Genomic DNA, 22145 nt, shown 5'->3' on the forward strand with positions numbered 1-22145 from the left:
TATTTTTTTAAATGAAACTTATACATTTATAAATTACGTAAAAAGTATTATGAGTCACACTAATAAATAATTCAAAATATTTATAAAATCTATTATAATAAAAAATAAGCTTATTTAATTCTTAAAATTTGAAAAGTGACATATAAAATGAAACGAAGATTATATAATTTTATTTACTTTTCAATAATTTAGGTGTCCCACGTATAAATGATTTGTGGGAGGGGGGGGGGGGGCTCAAGTATCAAGTGAACATTAATTAATTAAAGAGAAAGGAGTAAGATTTTGGGAGTAAGTGATGAAATGGTTGGAAAAGAGACATCAAAGAGGTTGAGGTTGAAGGAGTCCACCTGAATGATACTCATGCAAGTCTCGTTCGTCATAATTAATGATTTATTGTTACAAAACTTGGTCCAATCAGCGTGCACTTCACGTGATCCATGACCCACCTCCACCCCCTTAATCTTACAACACCTCACATCTTCCACCACTTTTGCTCTCTCACACATTAATTCATGAATCAAATATTACGATTATTACACAAATTGAGACCAAACAAAGTGATTTGATGATTTTATTTATTTTGAAATGAAGATAAATATTTATAAGGATAGAATGAAAAAGAAGCAGCTTTACATATTAAAAATAATTAGGAGTAAATATTTTAAAATAACATTAGGAATTGAAATGAATAAAGTGAAAATGATTAATTATTTGGGCATTCCTTTCTTTATGTACACGCCTCTTGCAGGCAAGCAGTGCCCCCCCTCCTTTATTCATGTATACACTTTCTCTATCAATTAACTAACAAAACCAGAGACAAATACACGTGACCTCACCCCCACCTACATACCAACCTTTTTTTAAAAAAAATAAAAATAATTTCTCTTTCCCTATATTACACATCATCTCATCATCATTAAACACCTCCAACTGAATTATCATTATCTTTCTCCTTTTGTTTGCTGAAAGATCTACTTCAATTTGTTAATCCTACTTTAATTTAAGAAATAATTTAAAAAGAAATTATATTAATAAATTGAAATAAAAAAGTAGTATTCTTTTCTCTATTTTTTTTCAACTCTATACATGATGGATAATGCTTCAAGCATGCACCTGTCTAATAATTTATTATAACCAAGTGGCGCAAAATAATAATATTCAATTTACTCACTTTTTAATTTTTTTTAAAAAAATACTTTATCATCTTTCATCTTCTCTTATCCAGAATTTTTCGGTCGGTCCAGATTTAATTCCTTTCTGATAATTATACGAATCAATTTAATTCACAAAAATCATTTGGCGATAATAATACCGGAATCATCTTTTTTAATTTTCTTTTATTTGGCCTTTTTGCCTTTTGGGACCTTTGCTCAAATCATGAGAGTCCAATAATTGAGAAGATTAGGGAGACAGAATAAAAAGGAAAAAATAATGTAGAAGACGACGAAAGGAAGATCAATAGATTGTACTATATATAAATAATAATAATTCATCCATATGTATATATTTGCTTAATGATTTACAGACTTATACTATGGACCATAATAAAGAAACAAATTAAAAATATTGATTAGTGACCTTAATTCTAATTACTCTACACATACAACTGCACTAGTCATACAAGCCTTTTAACCAAAAAAAGTGGCGGCTTTTTTCTAAACATGATTTTATATATGGCATTTATCATTAACAAGCTGCCGACGGATTGTTGAATGGACTGTACAAGTGAGGCTTTTGAGCAATAGTAAAAGCATTTTTCGACGGAGTTTCTCCAACACCGCCGCCGATCCTTTCGCATGAAGGACACATGGTTAAGGTTGCCGCTGGTAACTGCATGTACAAAGGTTGTGCTATTTTTAGAGCCTTTAGTTCCTGCAATTCCTTGTGAAGCCTTCTGTTTTCATCTGTCAGTGTCTCGCAGCATTTTTTTAGGAATTCACAGTCTACCTCTGTTTGCTTCAGTTTTGTTCTGTAATTCGAAAAAACGTTCCCATCAATTTTATGTTTTCTCCAACAACAAAAAAATATCATTAGTGATTAGTCCTACCTGGCTCTTCTGTTCTGAAACCAAACTTCAACTTGGCGTGGCCTTAAATTGAGTTCTCTGGCTAAATCCTGTTTTTGTTTCTGCGTAATTAGAAATCAATTGTGAGCGATTCAAAATTTAAATGGAATAATCTATATTTTTAAAATTTTGTATGTTACATAGGAACGAGTAAAATAGAGTGATAAATGAAAAGAAAACTTACAGGATTGAGAGTGCTGTGTATCTTGAAACTTTCCTCTAAAAGTGCAGATTGTGGTTTAGTGAGTCTAAGTTTCTTTCTAGCGTTAGATCCATCATCATCTTCGTCACTAATAACTCTGGAGGAAAGTCTTTCTACTTCAGTAGTTGTCTCTTCACTACCAACATCTCTCTCCCTTTTGACACTAGCATTTGAGTAGGAAGAGGCAGCACTATCTTGTCTGTACAAATCAGCAGATTGATGATCTTTACTAATTTTCATCGCCTGTTGTTCGTACGTACGATCACCGGAAATTAGGCTTAAAGTTAGTGAAGGTTCTTCAAAGCCAACACACGGACCTTTGCCTACTAATGGTGTTGTGGTTATTTTCTTTGATTTGTGATCGGCGGTTGAAGAAAAGCCTAATCCTAAAACTAGGCCAGTGTTGCAAATATCATCAAAACCCATCTATGTGTTATTAGAAAGAAAAAGAAAAAAAAAGGAAAGTGTGTGGGAACTTTTGTTGTTGGGAAGAAGAATGGTGGAAAAGAGAAAAGGGATGGTGGGATATATATGAAGAGAGTTTGGGGCTTTAGCTAATTAGGTTTGTTGAAATGTATAAAGTGAGAGTATTTCAAGGGAAACTCAGGAATAAGACTTTTGTGTCTTATGGTGAGGTGGTGTGAGTGGGTGTGGATTGGTTGGGTGATCTATGATTAATAATCAAAGGAGTGAATGAGTAGTGTGGAGGAATTATTTAAAGTCTATTTCTTTCTCTTCATAGGTTGACCATTCGAACCCCACTACTCTTATCTCTCCATTATATGGAATGACCAACAAACGAGGAAATTAAAAGGGATTTAAATTCGGAGATTCATTTTTGTTAGCAGCATAACCTCTGTACTGTGAGCAATATAAAATTTAATTCGAGCTTTAATATTGATATTTTTATATTTTTTTGAATAATGGAAACATAAAAACATTACTTATAATAGATAAATTAATATTCTGTGCCTGAATTGAAGAGTGATTAGTAGAAATTTATATAGAGAAATTTCAAATTATATTTTTTTTTCAATTAATAATAAAAAAATAATTATAAGAGTCTTTAATCAAGCAAAAAGATACGCCCTCTCATGCTTTGAACTTTTGGAATACCAAAAGAATAAATGCATATAATGCTTACGTGGATTCACATGGAAATGGAGAATCATTCGTCTGCCCTTCGCCACCCATCACCATACCAAAATTTCTCACTTCTTTAATTACCACCGGCATTTAATTTTATTTTTTCTTTTTTTCGTACGATTCTTCCTTCTCCCATTAATTTTTTTTTCCTTACTTTATCCACTATTTACTCATATCATCGTATATATTTCTGATAAATAATACATGGATTATTCATTTACCAACTTGTGTGACAGCAGCCATGATACACCCATCACTAATGTTTGTTAGGTATAACCCCATACACCATCTAATAATTCACCTACGAACTATTATTTCTCTGAAAATATCCAACATGTACCTCATGTATAAAGCGGAACATAAATACATATTAAAGTACAGTTTTTCAAGATATTTAATTTTCCTGGATTTTTTTTTATTATTTCCAACAAAATAATTTTCATACTTAGGTCCAATAATCAAATCAAGTGTAGAGCGATAGATATGGTCAGTTTAATCAATTAATTAATCAACTAAAAAATCCTTAATTAGTTATATAATTACTTGGTGCATAGTGAATATTGTGTGTGGATTTTGCAGGTGGGTATAGTAAGGTTGGTTTGAAGATGAGATAGAGATGGGCACTATGTGAAGTGTAGAGCATGATGTCTTCATTGTTTGGTGTGTGATGAAAGAGGCAACTCAAAGAGGAAGAAAAGTAGGTACAAGACACTATAAGGGAGTTTCACAAGTGTAATAATGCTGCCAGAATATGATTCATCGACAAGAATCCGGATATTTGCTTAACTATAAAGTTGATGTACACCCCTATTGCTTTCGCCAAAAAAATAAATAAATAAATAAATAAATTTTATGTTTATATCAAATTAATAAATATTTTTCTCTGTTGTTACGTAATTAAATGGTCGAAGGTTTATAATTTCATTAAATATTGGTTGGAAAGAAATATTTTTGAAGTTTCTATGTATGTAAATTGGGACCCCCATGCTAATTGAGGTGTATGGTTATAAAGAGATAGTATAATAATGCATTGTCGGCTGAGGTGATGAGAAGTTAGGTCACCCATTAAACATGATTTGATTTTTAACTTTTAATATATTTCTCCCATTCTTGGCTTTGTTTATATTATTCATTTAACAAGTTTTACTTTGGAATTATACCCTAATAAGGCATATATGGTCCCGCCTAACTAGTCATCACTCACCAACATGCATCCAGTTTTTTTCCACAAATCTACGTGATCTTCAGTTTATCTATTTACTTTTTAGCACTTCATTTTTTTATTCTTTTCAATTTTTGACAAATTAATACAAAAGAAAATAGGAATAATTAATATGTGTTTGAGTTCTTTCCGCCATCTCTTTTGATGTCCTAATTTATACTTTTTTATGTCATCTTTGCATTTTACATGCAGCAGCCCAGCAGATAGGCATGCCATATTCTAAAATCAACCAATTAAATCAAAATTTATATATAATCAATTAGATGTCTATTTTCAATATGAATTGATGGAGCTTCTTGATTAAGTAAAATCATAAAAGTCAAGGAAAGACATCTGAAACTGGTGCTTATTGGGGAAGTAACTAATGTGTTTAATTAACTAGGAAAAAAATACAAGTCTTTTTGTTACGATATATCGTTATGATATAAAACTATATATGCTTGGATAATACTTTCTCCGAACATTTAATTAACTCGGTATGAAGTTTAAAAATATTAATTTGACCACTGCCTTATATTGATTATATTGTTGAAGAAAATATTTCTAAAGAAAAAATGTATTTGTTGTTGAATTTTACCATGGTGAGTGGATTTAGACTTTGTTGAATGTTGTGTGGAATAAAATCAATAATAGTACTATGTTTTCGGTTGACGCCAACTAACAAGATAATTAATCATTATATTTAATTAATTGAAAGATGCAAAGCATTTTATCAAGGCATATATTTCAAATCATATTCTAAGACAATGTCAACTTACCATTAACGTTGGAGAGGCTTTCAATTCTGAGTTTTGAGTTTTGACTTGTGCTAGTGCAATCATGAATGAACCACTTTGAACAAGAATATTAATCTTGTGCTTAATGGGTTTAGCATCGATCATATAATATGACTAATTTAATGAATGAAATTAAGGTATAAACAAAAGACACTTGATTAAAATGATTGTCATCCAAACCTTTTTGTCTCTAGTGGACGAATACCAAAAGCAGCTTGCTAAGCATTTGACTTTCATATGGTTGGATAACTTTTAATATTTCTTTAATATATCCTTTATTTGGTGTACTGATTTTTTTTTTAATTAAACGTCTTGATTTTGAGTTATTAATATAAAAAAATTCCTCAATAGACATCAACTTTCCTCCTGAATGGATTATATACGGCATGTATTCAATAAAACAAATTAATTAATTTTTAATATGAATATCAAATATTAATTATTTTTTTAGAAAAAGTATTTATCGATATGTGTGTATATATATATATATATGTGCTGTCCGTCCTAACTTGAACCTTATCGAAGATGATTGGGAATAATTGAGAACCCACCTAAACAATCAACTAGTGGATGGAAAAATTTATAAATAAAAAGAAATAAAGAAATTTCTATGAAGCTGATAAAAGTATAGTACGTGTTGAACCATATTTTTTCTTTTTTGGTGAAAGATGAGTTATTACAGTATTTTTGGCTTAAAACGAACGATAAATAAAATTATGTAGGGAAATAATCAGGACTTAGTTAATTATTACTATAACCCGTAATATAATATAGAAAATTAATTTAAAATTTGTCATCCATGAAAGCAACTCTTAATATAATTTCAACTACCAATTTTTTTTAATTTTTAAAAAGGATAAAAATTCAATCATATATTATTTTTCTAATCGAGAAGGAGCACGGGTATGTTAAATTAGTAACATTATTTCCATAGTTACTGTGTCTTATTGATTTGAGAGAATAATCCATTCGGATAAGAAACAAAAATCAAATGTGATAATCCACTGAATAGTTTATCACATGAACAACAAGTTGGTACATGATCTCAACATCAGTATGAAAAGAAATACATGTCGAATTTGTGCCTAAATCCATTGCACATTGAGGATGTTCATGTACACATATAGTTGAATCTTTTTTTTAAAAAAAAGTTGGAATCTATTGTAAATAGTAGTAAATAGATAGAGTATTATTATTATTTAGTATAAGGATAATGCACAAGTACCCCTCAATTTATGTCTGAAATCTCAGAGACACACTTATACTATACTAAGGTTCTATTATTCTCCTAAACTTATTTTATTAATAATTTATAACCCTTTTTCAGCCTACGTAACACTATCTTGTGGGCCTAATGTTGATTGACTTTTTTTTTTCAAACTAGTGTCACATAAGTCGAAAAGAAACAAAAAATTACTTATAAAATAAGTTCAGAAGAGTTATAATATAAATGTGTGTCTGAAATTTCAAGCATAGATTGAACGAATAGTTATGCATTTTTCCTTTATTATAAATAAAATTGGTCCACTAAGAGAAAAAAAAAAGGATCACGTGGGAAGGAGGTGGGTATAGACAATATAGGGACCCGCCAATGATTTGGTATTATGGGTATTCGATTCCGTGGGGGATTCAGCAATTTGGAGCGTAGAACTTGCCAATCATGCTAACCTCAATTTCTGGGACCTGGATAACCATTTTTTTTTCTCTCTCTCTCTTTATTTTCAACTCTTTTTAGTGTGTTTAATTTTATTTGTCTTGTATTTTAAGAATAAGATTTTTAATTAATCTAATGATATGATAAAATGTTTATTTATTTTTAAACATGCAAAATATAAAAAATAATAATATCATGAATTGCAAAATATATAATTAAAATTATTGTAATAGTTAATTGACCTTTGATATTATTGATTTATTATACAATTTATGATTTATTGATATAAATTAGCGTTAATGAGTGATTTGTATATCAATGTTTTTTGAATGTATATGTCTATTAGTATTTAAAATTATTGAGATTATAGTATGTTTTAAAAAGGTATTCTGCACAACATAAAAAAATAAAAAGTTTAATCATGATAAAAGATATTAAGTTTGAAAATTTATTCTTGATAGATAATTAAATAAATTAAAAAAATATGATTATTATTTTAGTTAAATGAGTTTAATGAATTAAATTAATCTATTATTAAAATAAAATTTTAATGACATGTCATGCAAACTAGGAGAGAGTGATGCTTTTGAATTGTCAAGTATATTTGAAGGAAAATAGTAATAGTTGGGTGATATTTTGGTCCTAAATGAAACATAAATAATATTTTAAGGCAATTCACTTAACTTGGGTGACCATTTGGAGAATTGACCCTATAATTAATCAATAGCTTATTTAGTTATAATTTTAAAAATTAAAAAAAAATACTTCTAAAGAATGGAAGTTTATGTTTATATAATCAATTTACTTAAAATGTAAATTATTATTTTTTAACAATATTAGATAGCAATGTATTCTACAAAAGTTCAAAGAGTGGTTTTAGGAAAAAAACAACTAATATTTTGCATATAACTTTTTTTATGAAAAAGCTTGGCAAAATACTCAAATTTTATGAAAATAAGAAGTAATTTAATTTTAAAAATAATTTACTTAAACAACTTCCTTTTATATCTTCCTTTATTTAATAAATAATATAAGTACCTTGTCATAATCCGTTAAACATATTTATGATAAAAAGTTATTTTACTTTTATTTTTGGTCAAGCAATGAAAACGTATATCAAGATTTTATTTTATTTTTAGGGTGGTTTGGGATATTTTTTTAGCTTATGAAAAAACAAAATGTTGTTGTGTACGGTTCATTTGTTTATTTCAATACTTGATTAAACACCTCAATTATGAAATAAACACTTTTGATTTCTCTCTTGGGAAAAACTTGACCAAGCAAACTATCATTAGTATATATAATTTATTTGTGAAGATTCACTCATTTATAGCCAGCCAATATATGTTGGTTACAGTAGTTAAGGTTCAATATAATTGTGTAGTGTTGCATGCACTGTGCTCCGTTGAGTTGTGAAGAACCTATCTTTTTTTTGTGCCGTACCTTCCTACAATTCTTATAATCAATTTGGAATATTTATTTGTGAGAAATAAACAATGCATCTTAATGTACATGAAAATATCATATCCATAAAAGGCAGAATATCTTTTCTACTTTATATAACAAAGTTTTCGTCTCTGCTATAATCATAAAGGAAAAGAAAAATACCCTTCTATTGTTCATGATAAAAAGTGATACGTTTTGAGATAACGTGAAATGATAGAAGATTAGAATCTTGTACTAATATGAGAAATAAATGGAGCTCACAAATTTATTATTATTCTTCTTCATTATTATTTTTTTTCTTTCAAAAAGAATGGTCTAAAAAAGAGTTGTATAATGTAAAAGTTGTAAAAGGTATCTCAAGTATATATATGTCGATCATTAAATTCTTATGTATTTATTACATTATTCTAGATATTGAACACTTCTAACGTTCAAGCAGTTGAGAGAAAAAAACGATATTAGTTAATTTAGATATTTTTAAAGTGTATTAGTATTACATATTCATCGTTGAAAAAAAAAAAACAAAAAAAATTGTGTAGATATAACTAAAATTTTAATGTTAATTCCATTATAAAGGAAGTGTTATAACTAGATATAATTTTTACATATTTGGTAAGACAGTATTGGTATGAGATGATCACAAAGTGAGGCAAATATATTCTGTTTAGAGGGTAGGGAAGTTATCTCTCCTTGTCTAACTAGAAATTGAAAAATTAGCGATAAATAGTATCTCATAGCTAAATATTAAAAATCCCATTAATTATGAATTAAAAAATAATTATACAAATAGTTAATTAACTAATAACTTTTTAACACAAATTAATTAGAAATTACTTATAAATACAGTAACTACTTTCATGTTTTCCACAGTGAGCGAACAAATTAAAAGAAAAAAAATATATAGTTGAGATTCTCTAAATTTCCTATATGGCAACTAGTGTTGATTCCTTTGTAGACAACTATTGATTCCTTTATAGACTAAAAAGATTTGATTTATTGGAAGGGGATATTGCTATGGGTGCTTGGAGGTAACAAAGGCCATTCAGAGGTGGTTGCTCCAAGCTTGAACTAGAGATTTCTTGTTAAAAGTAGATGAGTTTGAAAATTCACCAAATTGATTTAAAGTATACTTTTATAATAATACTATAATGTAGCATGGAAGGCAGTGACAGATTCAACATTTTTCATTTAGGATGTTAAAAACATAAAAGTATGAATTTGTAAATAAGTCAATAAAACACAATTTAAAGAAAACAGTAGTACGTAGTTTGTAAATACAAAAAACTAATTCTGTTACCGGGAGTTGTTTTAACACGTTTGAATTTTTATGGGATTAAATCTACTTTTAGGAAGTAAAGCTAAAAAATATTTATGCCCTGGATGCTAGAGTCAACTTGAAAGGAGATTTATTATTGTGTTATAACTTACTTCATGTTCATGAAAGAGTTTAAAATTAATATATCTTCGTAAATCATAAATATTAGAAAGTTTATTTTATATATACCATATAATTTTTAACCCCTCAAATCCATGGTCCGCACTGTTCTACAGGAGCAAATATAATGATTTATCTACATCAAAGTGTCTGATACTTTGTCTGTATAAAAGTACAAAATAATGCGGTCAAAGAGTTGAATAGAATGAAAGATAATCTTCAACTAAGGTAATTAATTACAAGTATTTTCTTTTTATACATGTAATACACTCGAAGTTGCAATTGTGTGTTTCAAATTTCAAAATTTACAAGTCCTCTCGGAAAAATTAAACAACAGAAAGTACAGTAAGGCGGATCTAATAATTATTTGCAGTTTTGACGTAATTTATAATAAATTAATTATTATATAATACATATAAATCGATATTCTAGTCTAGAATACATACTTGATACATTTAAATAAGTAAAAGAACGTAATAAATTAATGTGCCATTTAGCTTGATTTCATTTCATATTTATGTCCTTCAATTTTGTGTGCACACAAGTAGACATTTACACTCATTTAAAGTTGAATAAGTAGATGCATGTGTCCTGTATGACACAAAACACGTAGCATGCAAATTATCATGTAAGATATCACATATAGAAAGTGTGTATCTATTTAAACGTTTAAAATCAAAACATAAGATTAAATTAAAAAATATATTTATGTATTATGTTAGAGTAAAAATTGGAGGGAGTAAGTATTAAATTTCATAGGGTGTGGATGGCAAAATGGGAAGTATAAAAAAGGATGATGTGTGGGTTTGTGGGCTAGCGTGAGGACAAGAGTCCAAGTAAGAAAGTAGGACTTAGTGACTTGTCGGGGGTTTCATCTTTTTCAACAAAAGGGCAAAAGATGAAAGGAAATGAACATCATCAATTTTCCACCGACTTTTACAAAAGCAAGGGATGACCTTCCTTTATCTTTTATCCATAACGATTTTCATATTAAAATTCGATAAAATTTTAAAATAATATATTTTAAAAAAAAATTATTTTTAAAAAAACACCTTTGATTTTATTGTTAAGGACTTAAATATAAGATTTTTAAATAAAAACGGAGAAATTTCAATCATGACTACAATCTGCAAATGATATTGTTACCCCACTTATGACTGTATTTGTTTTCTAAGAAAAGAAGAAGACTTGTTTGATTTATCATTGCTTGCGTTTAAATGTTGGAAAAGTTAAAAGTAAAACCTGTTTCTTATCTTCCATTGTTTTCATTTTCCAATAAGGGTTCTTAGCCATGTCATAACCCCACTTACCTGACTAACTTTCTCGTCATCCATTATAACAAAGTGGGCCTCAATTTAATCATAATACTTTGAATAAAATGAAAATTACTTTTATTTAAGTTCGGTTAAGCTTTTGTTTTCAACATAACCAAATCTGAAGTTGGTAGTAACAATTTTTTATACAGTATTTTAATTAAGATAAAGTTCAAAATTTTAAAATAAATTTAGTGTTATGAAACTATATAAATTTAAAAGAAGAAGAAAATAGGAAGAAGAGTAAAGACTGAATTATATTCAGGATTCATAAATCTTTCATTAATCTCCATTACAATGAAAGAGAACCCTTTATTTATAGGAAAAACTTTACTTGATCCCGAAATAGGATTTCTAACCATATTCTACAAGCACTCCATATAATTAGACATTCACTATAATACAAATTGTTTATAACATTTACTTTATAATCAAAATATTATGAATAATGCCTTTGTATTTTTCAAATCAAAGGGTCCTATTTGTGAGCCAAACTAAGTGACGAGATCGATTGCCCAATTGACATGGTTTTTAGTGCCAAAAAAACACAATTGAGGGTTTGCCGGCACAAAGTTATGATAACTTGTCTCCTATCCTACTCAAAATACATTGTCTTCTCCACGCGTGTCCATATCATTCCAAGATTGGAATATGTTGGGGGGGCTTTTCTTAATGGATTTTTTTTTATATATAATTACACTCCAGTAAATATTTTTATTTAGTTGTTCAACTGCTCCAATTTCTACGTAAATATCCTTTTGCATTAACCTCTCTTAGATTAGGTAATTTTCATTTATATTGGAGATATTAACCCACGATGTGGGTAAAACAAAGGACAGAAGATATGTAAACGGAAAAGAGTAGGTGATCAAACTTCAATAATTACTTTAGTAGTACTAATGTTTTCAAAGAAAAGATAATACAACCCCTTTTTAAGAACAGTCATCTCAAATCATTTGTAATATTAGAAGTTCAAGAAATCATTTTTTTCCTCATTTTACTCGTGTAATTGTTCCAATATTATATTTTCTTAATAAAAAGAGATTTAAGATGAAAAGAGTATAAAACAAAAAAGAAAGGGAGATGAGGAAAATAAGTTATCTAGAATACTTTACTGTGTTCCTCCTGGGGGGGATTCTGTTTGTTTGTTCTCTTCTTTCTTTTTGGATTATGATGGGCCTTGTGAAGTCCATAACCATAACCATGGAATAAATCACTTTTGATTGATAATTATTGGAGTAGAAGCAATGGAATATTGTTGTTTCAATTCCTCATTCAATTCTTAAAACATGAATATTCGTGCTCATAACAATCATTCTAACACAAATATACAGGTCTAATTTTGGCGATGGACATTGGTTTTTTTATTTTATTGCACTGAAGTAAATTAAATCTTGTAAGTTGTAATGGAAAAGTCACCCAACTTTCGGTACTATTGTTCTATAAACAGATTGAGTAAACAACCGTGATTGCAGAAATAGTGTGTTTCGTAACGTTGAACCAAATTAAACGTGAGTTTAGGCCCAAACATAGAAGTATCAATTACTTGCAGCCCAGAACTCACTCATTTTTGCTGGACAAGGTAGTTCATTTACTGGAAGCCCAGCAACCTTTTGGGATTAGAACTGGGACTATGTCCACCAAATTCAGTGTTTTTCCAATTTTTGAAAAAGAAAAAAGAAAGAGTGAACCCGTACATGTTATGTTAAGAATTTAACTTCATAGGATCGATTTAATTTGAAGTAGGGCTTATAACATCATCATCATCACAGAAGAATGATCAAAGCAAACCAACATGTGTTAGTGGAATTACATAACGTTATTGCGAAAAAGAACTCAAGATGGTTTTGGAGTTAACAGTATCCAATATCAATATATATTTCAGTAAAGATAGGCAGTACTTTTGATGTGGCAATTCAAGTAGGCATTTATACAGAGCATTGGTTCTAATACTACTTGATGAGCTTGGGGATATTGCACCTCTCAGGGAGACTATGGAAAAGGAATTGGAGCATGTTGGCTTGGTGTTGAAGAAACTAGACACTGAGAATGAGATGATGCTTGCTCAGATTTATCTATCGAAGAAATTAGAGGCTGTTAACATTATACCCGTTTGTATTGTCACACTACACACACCCAGTAAGTTACATTCTGGTCTACATAAACCTTCTGCGAAAAATTGACATAAAAAATCGAGAGGGGGAACTTAGGTAAGCTTAATTTTCTTTAAAGTTGGGGGCTCAAGCAAAGCAAGTTCATGATGATTTGAGATCAAACATTGTATAAGAAGACTATTTTCAACAAAAAAAAGAAGACAGAGCACAAGAAGACTATTTTCAAAAGGAATTCACATACAAGTGAAATCATACAATTCAGTCATCAGTATCCATCATAGTGGTCCTTGTTCTATAACATTTGCCAGGCTTATGCAAACTTCCATGTCTAGCTCTATCGGCTGCAATAGACGATTCATCTTCTTCCATGGCAGCATTATCGGATTCCATGGAAACAATGCTAAGGGGAACTATTTTTTTCACTTGCATTTGCTCCGACTTGACGCCCTGTTTGGTGAAGGTCCCAGCAGGCTGCTTCATTTTCAGGTTAAAGGTGGGCGATTTCTCAAAATTAGTGGAGCTATCATTGTCCAGCTGCGATCCCTTCTTTATGATACTTAGAAAGTCCATGTAGGCTTTTCTATTGGATTCTTCATTCATATCATCCGAGACATCAAGTGTATAGCAAGTATACTTGGATGGATTCCTTACATAATCTGGAATGGATGAATTAGGGACCAACCTATAATCTTCCTTGAGCTTGAGTTTTTTAGGAGAATGTGCATCATCCTGGCCTAGAGTCTTGTACGCAGTAGGTGGCTTGGAACCTAAATGACCTTCTCTCAGGGCAGCCTCGGCATCTTCCTTGAGTCTGAGCTTGGCGGCCTCATGATTAGCACGAGGATCTCTCCTAATGTCATGAAGAGTAAGAGGAAGCTCATGGTCTGTGTCCGCAGAAATTCCGTAGTCAGAGACCTCCCGCGTGTACAAGCGGTCACTAGGCTGCTGCTTCTCCTTTTCCGTATCAACGGCCACTTTGTCAAACTCGTCTTCTTCCTCCTGGTAAGCAAATTACAAGAAAAATTAAACATAAAGAGTCGTTAGACTACACAACGATGCACAATTTATCATACAGAGGAAACGGATAAAAGAGGGGAACCAAGTTATAACCTCATAGTCAAGGGTGCAATCTAAACCAATGCCAGACCGGATATCTAATTCATTATCATCATCTGGTTCTTGGCCGTCGCCGAGCTGTTCCAGATCGGACTGGAGCTGTTTGGGAAAATCTAGGGTTTGGGGGGACTTCGAGAAGAAGCCGTCAATATGGGGAGGGCAGGGTTTGGAATCAAAGTCGACTAGCTCGCGGGATGGGGTATCCCTATTCCATTCCCTTTTCTCAATTTCATCGTCGGTTAAACACCAGAGAGAACTCAAATTAGAGGTCTCCGTCAAAGACCCGAACACTTTGTCCACCCGTACTCTGAAGCTCTCATCCATTGTAAACAGTGAGCTTTGCTTTGAAAATCGCTCGCACTTCGCCTCTCCCTTTGTAAAGATATGGACTCTATAGCAGGTAAATCGGGGCTGCCGTGCCCGTCGGTTGTCCTTCGTCTTAGGAAGCCAGAGTATATGTTAACTTCCACTCTTCTTTACCATTTAACAAGTAAAAGAAGTTTTTTTATGATTTTAAGTTAAGTGCAATATATTATTAAAATTAAATAGTTATAAAAATCTTTCTAAAACAATTACTAAAATATCTTAGCCCTAATGCCATGGGTCATCACGTTAAAATGCTGAAAGCAGAACCAACAAAGTGTTAGCGGAAGGAATATAAAGTTAAAGTTAGTGCGACAAATAACTCAAGATGGTTTGCAGCATCTCCGTAAACTAAACCTCCAGCAAAATGTCAACTCCTTCGCCATTTCTCTACTCTATTCTTATACTGATTGTCTCATTTTTATGTAAAGCATCGGCTATTCAACAGAATGGTGCTCGTTATCTCGGCAATTTCTGGAGTTCAAGCAGAAAACTTTCAGTTCGAGCCTCAAAATACCAGTATGAGACCAAATATTTCCAGCAGAAGCTCGATCACTTCAGCTTCGCTGATCTGCCTTCGTTTTCACAGCGTTACCTAATCAATACCCAACACTGGGAGGGTCCCTCTCGCTCGGCCCCTATTTTCCTCTACTGTGGGAATGAAGGTGATATAGAATGGTTCGCTGACAATACAGGTTTCGTCTGGGAAATTGCCCCTCGTTTTGGCGCCATGGTTATATTCCCCGAGGTGAAATACTTGTCATTCTTCTTCTTTTTCCTCATAAAGTTTCCATCTTTGTTAAATGCAATTAAAGTTTCTTGAATAGCTTCCGAACAAGCCTCATTTCTCTGAACATTAGCCTAGAGATAACTTATGTTGAGTGTGGAAAAAAATGTCATACATCAGAAACTGATAGGAAATAGAAGCTAAACGTGCTGTTAAATGGCAAAATTTTTGGGGAAAAGTACAGCCTTTGAAGTTAAGACTTCACAAAAGGAGATGTCATTAAATGATTCAGAAAGCCAATAAGATCATTCGACGCTTAATGGAGAAAGTATAGTACATTTCTCCTTTACATTGTAAACTAGTTGTTATTTAAGAATTTACTTACTTTGTTATTTCATTTACAATTTGGTTTTTGCAGCATCGATACTATGGGGAGTCAATGCCGTATGGAAGTAAGGAAGAAGCATATAAGAATGCTACTACTTTGTCGTATCTAACAGCTGAACAAGCACTGGCTGATTATGCTGTGTTAATCATTGAGCTTAAAAGAAATTTATCTGCACAAGCATGCCCTGTTGTGTTATTTGGTGGATCATATGGTGGGAGTAAGTGATGTAGCATTCAGTAGTTTAGTACATCAGTAATTTTATGTCTGCTAGTATGTTTTCTGGGCACTTGTTTTTAATCAATATTATGAATTGTGCTTCACTCAGAGGTTCTCTATTTTATTGTGTTTGAAACAGTGCTTGCAGCATGGATGAGGCTCAAATATCCCCATATTTCCATTGGTGCACTTGCGTCTTCTGCGCCGGTTCTTCAGTTTGAAGATCTTGTGCCACCTGAAACCTTTTATAGCATTGTATCCAATGGTTTTAGGGTCTGTAAGACTGAGTTTCTATCTCTAGTGACATTTTAATTAACTACTGGCTAGTTGGGAAATTTTCAGAGTAGGATCAAATTTTTTAATTTTTTTTTTGTGGTGGTGGTGGGGTGGGGGGTGGGGAGATGGGAATCTTGTTAGGTTTTGGTCTACTTAGTTCTCTGGACAACTTTTGTGCAATTGAAGACTATGATGCCGTCATATCATATATGTCTAAAATCTGGAGATATATAGGACTTAAATTGATCCTAGTTAGGAAAGTTTACCTATAATTCAGATTTGGAGCACAATAAACTATCGAAATGTTTAATATATAAAAACTTTAGAACGCATTGTAATTTATAAACTATAAAATAGATTTACAAATCACTGCAAAGTTTTACACCATCTACTTCATGACTAGTACTTAATTCACATAAATATTAATCCCAACGGCCAACCCCATACACCGGATCTTGTATGGTCTTGGCCGAAAATCCAATCACATTTGACTGACTGGATCCAGATTTTTGCCTTCCCAAATTAAGACAAGGATCCTTCACTAATCTCATTTTTGTAATCCCGTTCCTAAAGCTCTAGTTTAGCATTTATGACATCCTTGCTGTATCACCTTCTGCAGCGCGAGAGTATGAGTTGCTTTAACACTATCAAAGAGTCTTGGGATGTGATTAACAAGGTGGGACAGATAGATGGTGGACTTGCACAACTTACAAAGACTTTCCACATTTGTAGGTAAGATGCTTATCACACCGCCATTTGTTGTCTTGTTAGCTAACAGTGTCATTGACCTATGAAAATTTAAGTTTCATGTTGGGGTAATTTGATCCGACGTTGTGAGTGGCAGGGAACTGGAGAGTATTGACAACTTGTCTAACTGGTTAGAATCTGCCTATAGTTACTTGGCAATGGTCAACTACCCCTATCCTACCGACTTCTTGATGCCTTTACCTGGAAGCCCCATAAAAGAGGTTAGCACTGGACCTTATGCTCTCCGCAAAGATACCTGTATTTTCAATATTACAATAAATCATGCAGAAGCCATCTTTATGAGGAAAAGCATTTAGTTCGTAAGTGATACTATGTAGTAGATAACATATGTCTTTTCCCTGCATGGTGATCAACAAGTAGTCAATTAGATAGAACGATTTCTTTCTGTGAATAATATCCTTCCAACCCCTCTGCTTTCAGGTATGTAGGAAGATTGATAGTTTGCCTGATGGTGCTAGTGTGTTGCAGCGTATATTTGAAGGAATTAGTATCTATTATAATTACACCGGTAAAGTTGACTGCTTCAATCTGAATGATGATCCTCATGGTATGAGTGGTTGGGATTGGCAGGTATGGTGAGGATAAATATACAGGCTCTTGCTTAGTTGCTCATAATTTGAATTCCTAAGTCATAAAGGGAGGTGCTACTATTGAAATCCAACTAGGTTGCTTATATCTTTCATACTATGTCTGCAGGCATGCACTGAGATGATTATGCCTATGGCAAGTAACATGACAACTAGCATGTTTCCAGAGTTCTATTATGATCCAAAGTCGAATGAAGAGCAGTGCTTGAAAGATTTTCGTGTCAAACCCAGGCCGACATGGATAACAACTGAATTTGGTGGACATGTATGACAATGTGCAAAACTTTGTCAATGCTATGTATATCCCTTGCGAGTTCCATGGAAATTATATAACCCTTCTGTAGAGTTAAAAATAAGATTAAAATGGTTCATTTAGGTTTATTACCCAGTGTATAATAAATTTGCTTGTTTGGAGGATGCATAGAATATGGATCTCAATGGTATTTCCAGTGGTTGGACATTGTCCAGGATCTAGAGTGTAGTAATGGTTCTAAATTGCTTGGTTTCTTGATTTTTATTTTCTTTCAGCTCCCTCGTTTGAGTTATTTGCTGTTTTTTTCTTGTGCTGAAGGCATTCAAGAGTGCGCTAAAAGCCTTTGGGAGTAACATCATATTCTCAAACGGCCTGTTAGATCCCTGGAGTGGTGGCAGGTATTCTTTTCTCTTTAGTTTCTTATTCTTATGTAGACTATGGAACTGAATCTAAAAGTTTTAACTAAAATTACATGTCAAAACATTTTTACAGTGTTCTAGAGGATGTGTCGGAAACTATAGTTGCGCTAACAACTAAGAAAGGTAATTCTCTAACTGTTCTGTGTAAAATTCCTCATTGTCATCACTCTTGGATATAAGTAACAGTGTAACGTATATCTACTTTTGTACTCTTTGCATCTTCTTGATGCCGGTAATGAAACAAGTCACTTCATCCAAAAAAAAAAAAGTAACAGTGTAACTATCTGTCATCTTTTCTCTAAAACAAATCACCAATTTTACTGGATATGCTGCTGTTGTTGTTTCTGTCTGCTGAGTTGATGTGTCAAATGTCTGTAACCTTATTGGCTCATCCTCTTCGTTATTCAAACAAAGGTGATCGACGTCAATTTTGACCATCTCTCCCTTCTTTTGTTTTAATTTATTAGTAATTCCTTATAATGCCCAGGCTGGGGTAAGCACATCACTACCATCTTAAGCGCCACAGCTAACATGTTTTTCAATAAAAATGACAATCATTTGGAACACTTGCTTTCTCCTTTTAATGGTTCTTCTATTTTATAATTGGATCACAATGTTGTGGCGTCCTGCTTTCCTCTTTTCACCTTTATAGCTAGTAAGCAGAAACCGTTAGGCTCTCAGGTCTTTTTATTGAAATTCAACTTGAAGAATGCACATTCAGCTACTAATACTCTATTAACTTTTCCATAACACAACAACAGCATACCCAGTGTAAAACTAATCCCACAAGTGGGGTCTTGGAAGGGTGGTGTGTACGCAGCCTTACCTTACCTTGTGAAGGTAGATGAGTTATTTCAGATAGATCCTTGGCTCAAGTAAAGCATAATAAAATCACGTATGGAAAGGAAAGTATAATAATGCAGAAGAGAATAACAACACAATACTTTTAACTTCTCCGCTAGTACATATTACATTACCGTGGGAACACATAATCTCAACTATTTTATGTGATGAAAGTTTTGACGATGAGAGTGCAGGTTTATTGAAGTTTATGTGAGCAGGTAACAAAAAGGCCATATAGTATGCCTCCAACTTCTGGAGGAAATTATATCTGTCATTTGTGTTTCTACTCTCTGTTATACCTTATATTTGCTTACTCTGAAAGTTCATGAACTTAACGATTATACCACAGAAAACATTTGCTGGTTGATGAGCCATTGACTGAACATAAGATCAAGGTCAATTTTCTGATAAAAAAGATCATAATCAACTTTCTGTCGCTCATAGTCTGTTCTCTGATATACATTGATGTTTGAGCCTGTAACCATGTCGTATACAGGGTCTTGTTCTAATACTTGATTAGACTACCTTTTAGAGTCTATTGATTTTTCAGGTCATATCACTGCTTATTTGATATTGCTTCCTGCTTAACGCCTCTTAGGATGGAGTATGGACAGAGCTATCTTGCAAATGATGAAATATTTTTTGCATAGATGAAATTTTGTTTTGTAGCTTCGGCACTTCAACTTTAAATAGATTGGTTTGAGGAGCACTTCAAGTGAAATAATGGATTTAGCTCACAAAACTTCAAAATAAGAAGTTCAAATAAATTCATGTCCAAACACAATTACTTTTTCAACTTCAAGTCCAAATACTCATTTTCTTCAACTTCAATCAAATAATGTCTGAATTGGCTAGGATGTAAAGTAACGGGTTTTACAAACAAAACTTGAGGGTAGGATGCATTTCATTTTTCTTTATAGATGTTCAATGAGTAAAATGGCTTCGACACCAGTGTATATGTTTCTATGCATGGTTGGGAAATGTCGGGGTAATCCAGGAGCTGACTTGCCTAGTACTTGTACAACTCTAAACCTTTTTGGTTATGTTTTAGGTGCCCATCATTTAGATCTGCGTGCTGCAACTGCTGAAGATCCTGATTGGCTTCTGGATCAAAGGTCAAGTGAGATTAAACTGATCAGAGGCTGGTTGGATGAACACTATGATGAAAAGAAGGCAGTTTCGGCGTATAGATAATTATTTTCTTCATCAGGAAACTGCCGAATTAACTTGCCCTTCTTAACATCAGAAATATTCTAGTTCTACAAATCCCTTGTTGTTTTTTGACATTGTAAATATTGCATTTAACTTTTATGGGATAAGTCACCAGTTGCAGTGCACATATGGAACTGTAATGACATGATCACTTGTGGTATTTCTTGTACTCAACTATATAAGGTAATTTATGGACGTGTTACAGACGAACCATTTTCTTCCTACTTCTAGCACCAATTACACATCTGCAAGAAAAGTTTACGAATTTGAAGACTTGACTCTGTCTAGTACTCCTTCAAGCATCATTTCCTTTTATGTTTTACTGATGGAAGAAGTACTGAGTAGTGAGTAGTGAGTTAATAAAAGCCAACTACTCCCTAGTTAAGGTTGTTTTGAGTGTCATTTGTTAGTTTATTTAGCTTCCGTAAGGCGGCAATTCTAATTAATTAATGTTTTTCAATTAAACGTTTTGGATCAATTTTTTTGCAAGAAACACATGTTTGGTAGCAAATCATGCATGTTATTTTTAGCCAACGTATAAATATAATTATTCCCCGTCTGCAACAATAGTTATCCATTATTGATTTGATAAAAAAATTATAAATAATAAATAACCAAGTCATATTTATTAAAGTCAGTCATTTAAATATTGAAAAGTGAATAATAATTAATATTTAATAAGAGTAAAACAAATATAAGATGATGAATTATTCATCGATTTTATAAATTGGCAAAACATTATTAGACATAATAAATAGTATAATGAACCAATAAAGATGGGGAAAGGAATAGTACATTATTAAATGACATAATTTTGAATGCTTATAAACTTAATGATGCATTGCGATGGTAGTATATTTATAGGTGAATTTCATTAATTTAAAATTATGGTAAATTAATCCTCGCTAATCTGAATGAGAGACTTTGCCAGCTAAGGTTCCATTGACTAGGTTTTTTTTTTATAAAAGTAGTAAAACCTAAATTACTTTCTATCCATATTATTATTATAATTATATAGATCCCATATTATAAAATAGTACTAGTATATTATAAAATGGCATCAGGTCAAACTATAATTTTGGTGTAATTATAAAATTCACTATTTACTCTTAAATGTAGTTGTAATTGAATGTTTATAAACTTAAACGCATACACAATGGTTAAAGTTGAGGATTTGAAGTGTATCTTTTTCTCAATGAAACCACAACTTTTTATTTGATCACAATTTCTCTTTTTACTATTCTTATTGATTATAGGATTGTAAGTTCTTAAGTTTACCATTTAAATGAATTTGAATTTCAGTTAGATTTTGAAAAAGTTAAAAAGTGATCGCAATTTTTTTTCTTTATTAGCTTTTCATTAAAAGTTCAGAAAAAAAAATAAATCGATGCAATATTCACACTTCCGTTAATCACCTCATTCACTCGGTTGACTTTGGGGTATCTAGATTTAATAATCCCTTTGGAATATAAAAGTATGGAAGCTTATATACTTGATAATGACTTTAATTTACAATATTAGACAATATGAAGAAATTTTTATTTACCAAAAATATTTATAGGTAAAAATTCATTAATGTTAAATAGACAATTTACCCTCTCACT

General features: G+C 31.8%; 3 protein-coding genes across 4 annotated transcripts; 1 reads left to right on the forward strand and 2 right to left on the reverse strand.

The window, feature by feature from the left end:
• Window positions 1-1450: 1450 nt before the first annotated feature.
• On the reverse strand, window positions 1451-4243 carry LOC101246982 (homeobox-leucine zipper protein HAT22). Its single transcript, XM_004231908.5, has 3 exons — window positions 2250-4243; window positions 2048-2127; window positions 1451-1969 (listed from the first exon to the last, which is right to left on the reverse strand). The coding sequence occupies exons 1-3, from the start codon at window positions 2691-2693 to the stop codon at window positions 1687-1689; spliced, it is 807 nt and encodes a 268-aa protein (XP_004231956.1). The 5' UTR covers window positions 2694-4243; the 3' UTR covers window positions 1451-1686.
• Window positions 4244-13465: 9222 nt separating this feature from the next.
• On the reverse strand, window positions 13466-14813 carry LOC101246682 (uncharacterized). Its single transcript, XM_004231907.5, has 2 exons — window positions 14484-14813; window positions 13466-14372 (listed from the first exon to the last, which is right to left on the reverse strand). The coding sequence occupies exons 1-2, from the start codon at window positions 14811-14813 to the stop codon at window positions 13632-13634; spliced, it is 1071 nt and encodes a 356-aa protein (XP_004231955.1). The 3' UTR covers window positions 13466-13631.
• LOC101246394 (uncharacterized) lies at window positions 14748-20751 on the forward strand. Of its 2 annotated transcripts, XM_010317740.4 has the most exons (11): window positions 14748-14889; window positions 15284-15600; window positions 15998-16184; window positions 16323-16456; window positions 17079-17191; window positions 17304-17427; window positions 17648-17797; window positions 17924-18079; window positions 18386-18465; window positions 18560-18609; window positions 20381-20751. In XM_010317740.4, the coding sequence occupies exons 1-11, from the start codon at window positions 14874-14876 to the stop codon at window positions 20521-20523; spliced, it is 1470 nt and encodes a 489-aa protein (XP_010316042.1). In that variant the 5' UTR covers window positions 14748-14873; the 3' UTR covers window positions 20524-20751. The 2 variants fall into 2 exon arrangements, with proteins under 2 accessions (XP_010316042.1, XP_004231954.1); XM_004231906.5 differs by lacking the exon at window positions 14748-14889 and having other exon boundaries at window positions 15053-15600.
• The last annotated feature ends 1394 nt before the right edge of the window (window positions 20752-22145 follow it).

This window comes from Solanum lycopersicum, chromosome 2, assembly GCF_036512215.1.
Source record: "Solanum lycopersicum chromosome 2, SLM_r2.1".
NCBI lineage: Eukaryota > Viridiplantae > Streptophyta > Magnoliopsida > Solanales > Solanaceae > Solanum > Solanum lycopersicum.

Excerpts from the sequence above, each read along its gene's own strand:
- LOC101246982 (XM_004231908.5), bottom strand. The coding sequence starts at position 2,693 with ATGGGTTTTGATGATATTTGCAACACTGGCCTAGTTTTAGGATTAGGC. Across the intron at positions 2,128-2,249 it reads TACACAGCACTCTCAATCCT|AAACAAAAACAGGATTTAGC; the intron begins GTAAGTTTTCTT and ends CTAATTACGCAG. Across the intron at positions 1,970-2,047 it reads TTTCAGAACAGAAGAGCCAG|AACAAAACTGAAGCAAACAG; the intron begins GTAGGACTAATC and ends TTCGAATTACAG.
- LOC101246682 (XM_004231907.5), bottom strand. The coding sequence starts at position 14,813 with ATGGATGAGAGCTTCAGAGTACGGGTGGACAAAGTGTTCGGGTCTTTG. Across the intron at positions 14,373-14,483 it reads ATTGCACCCTTGACTATGAG|GAGGAAGAAGACGAGTTTGA; the intron begins GTTATAACTTGG and ends TTTGCTTACCAG.
- LOC101246394 (XM_004231906.5), top strand. The coding sequence starts at position 15,220 with ATGTCAACTCCTTCGCCATTTCTCTACTCTATTCTTATACTGATTGTC. Across the intron at positions 17,428-17,647 it reads CTGGAAGCCCCATAAAAGAG|GTATGTAGGAAGATTGATAG; the intron begins GTTAGCACTGGA and ends CTCTGCTTTCAG. Across the intron at positions 17,798-17,923 it reads TGAGTGGTTGGGATTGGCAG|GCATGCACTGAGATGATTAT; the intron begins GTATGGTGAGGA and ends CTATGTCTGCAG.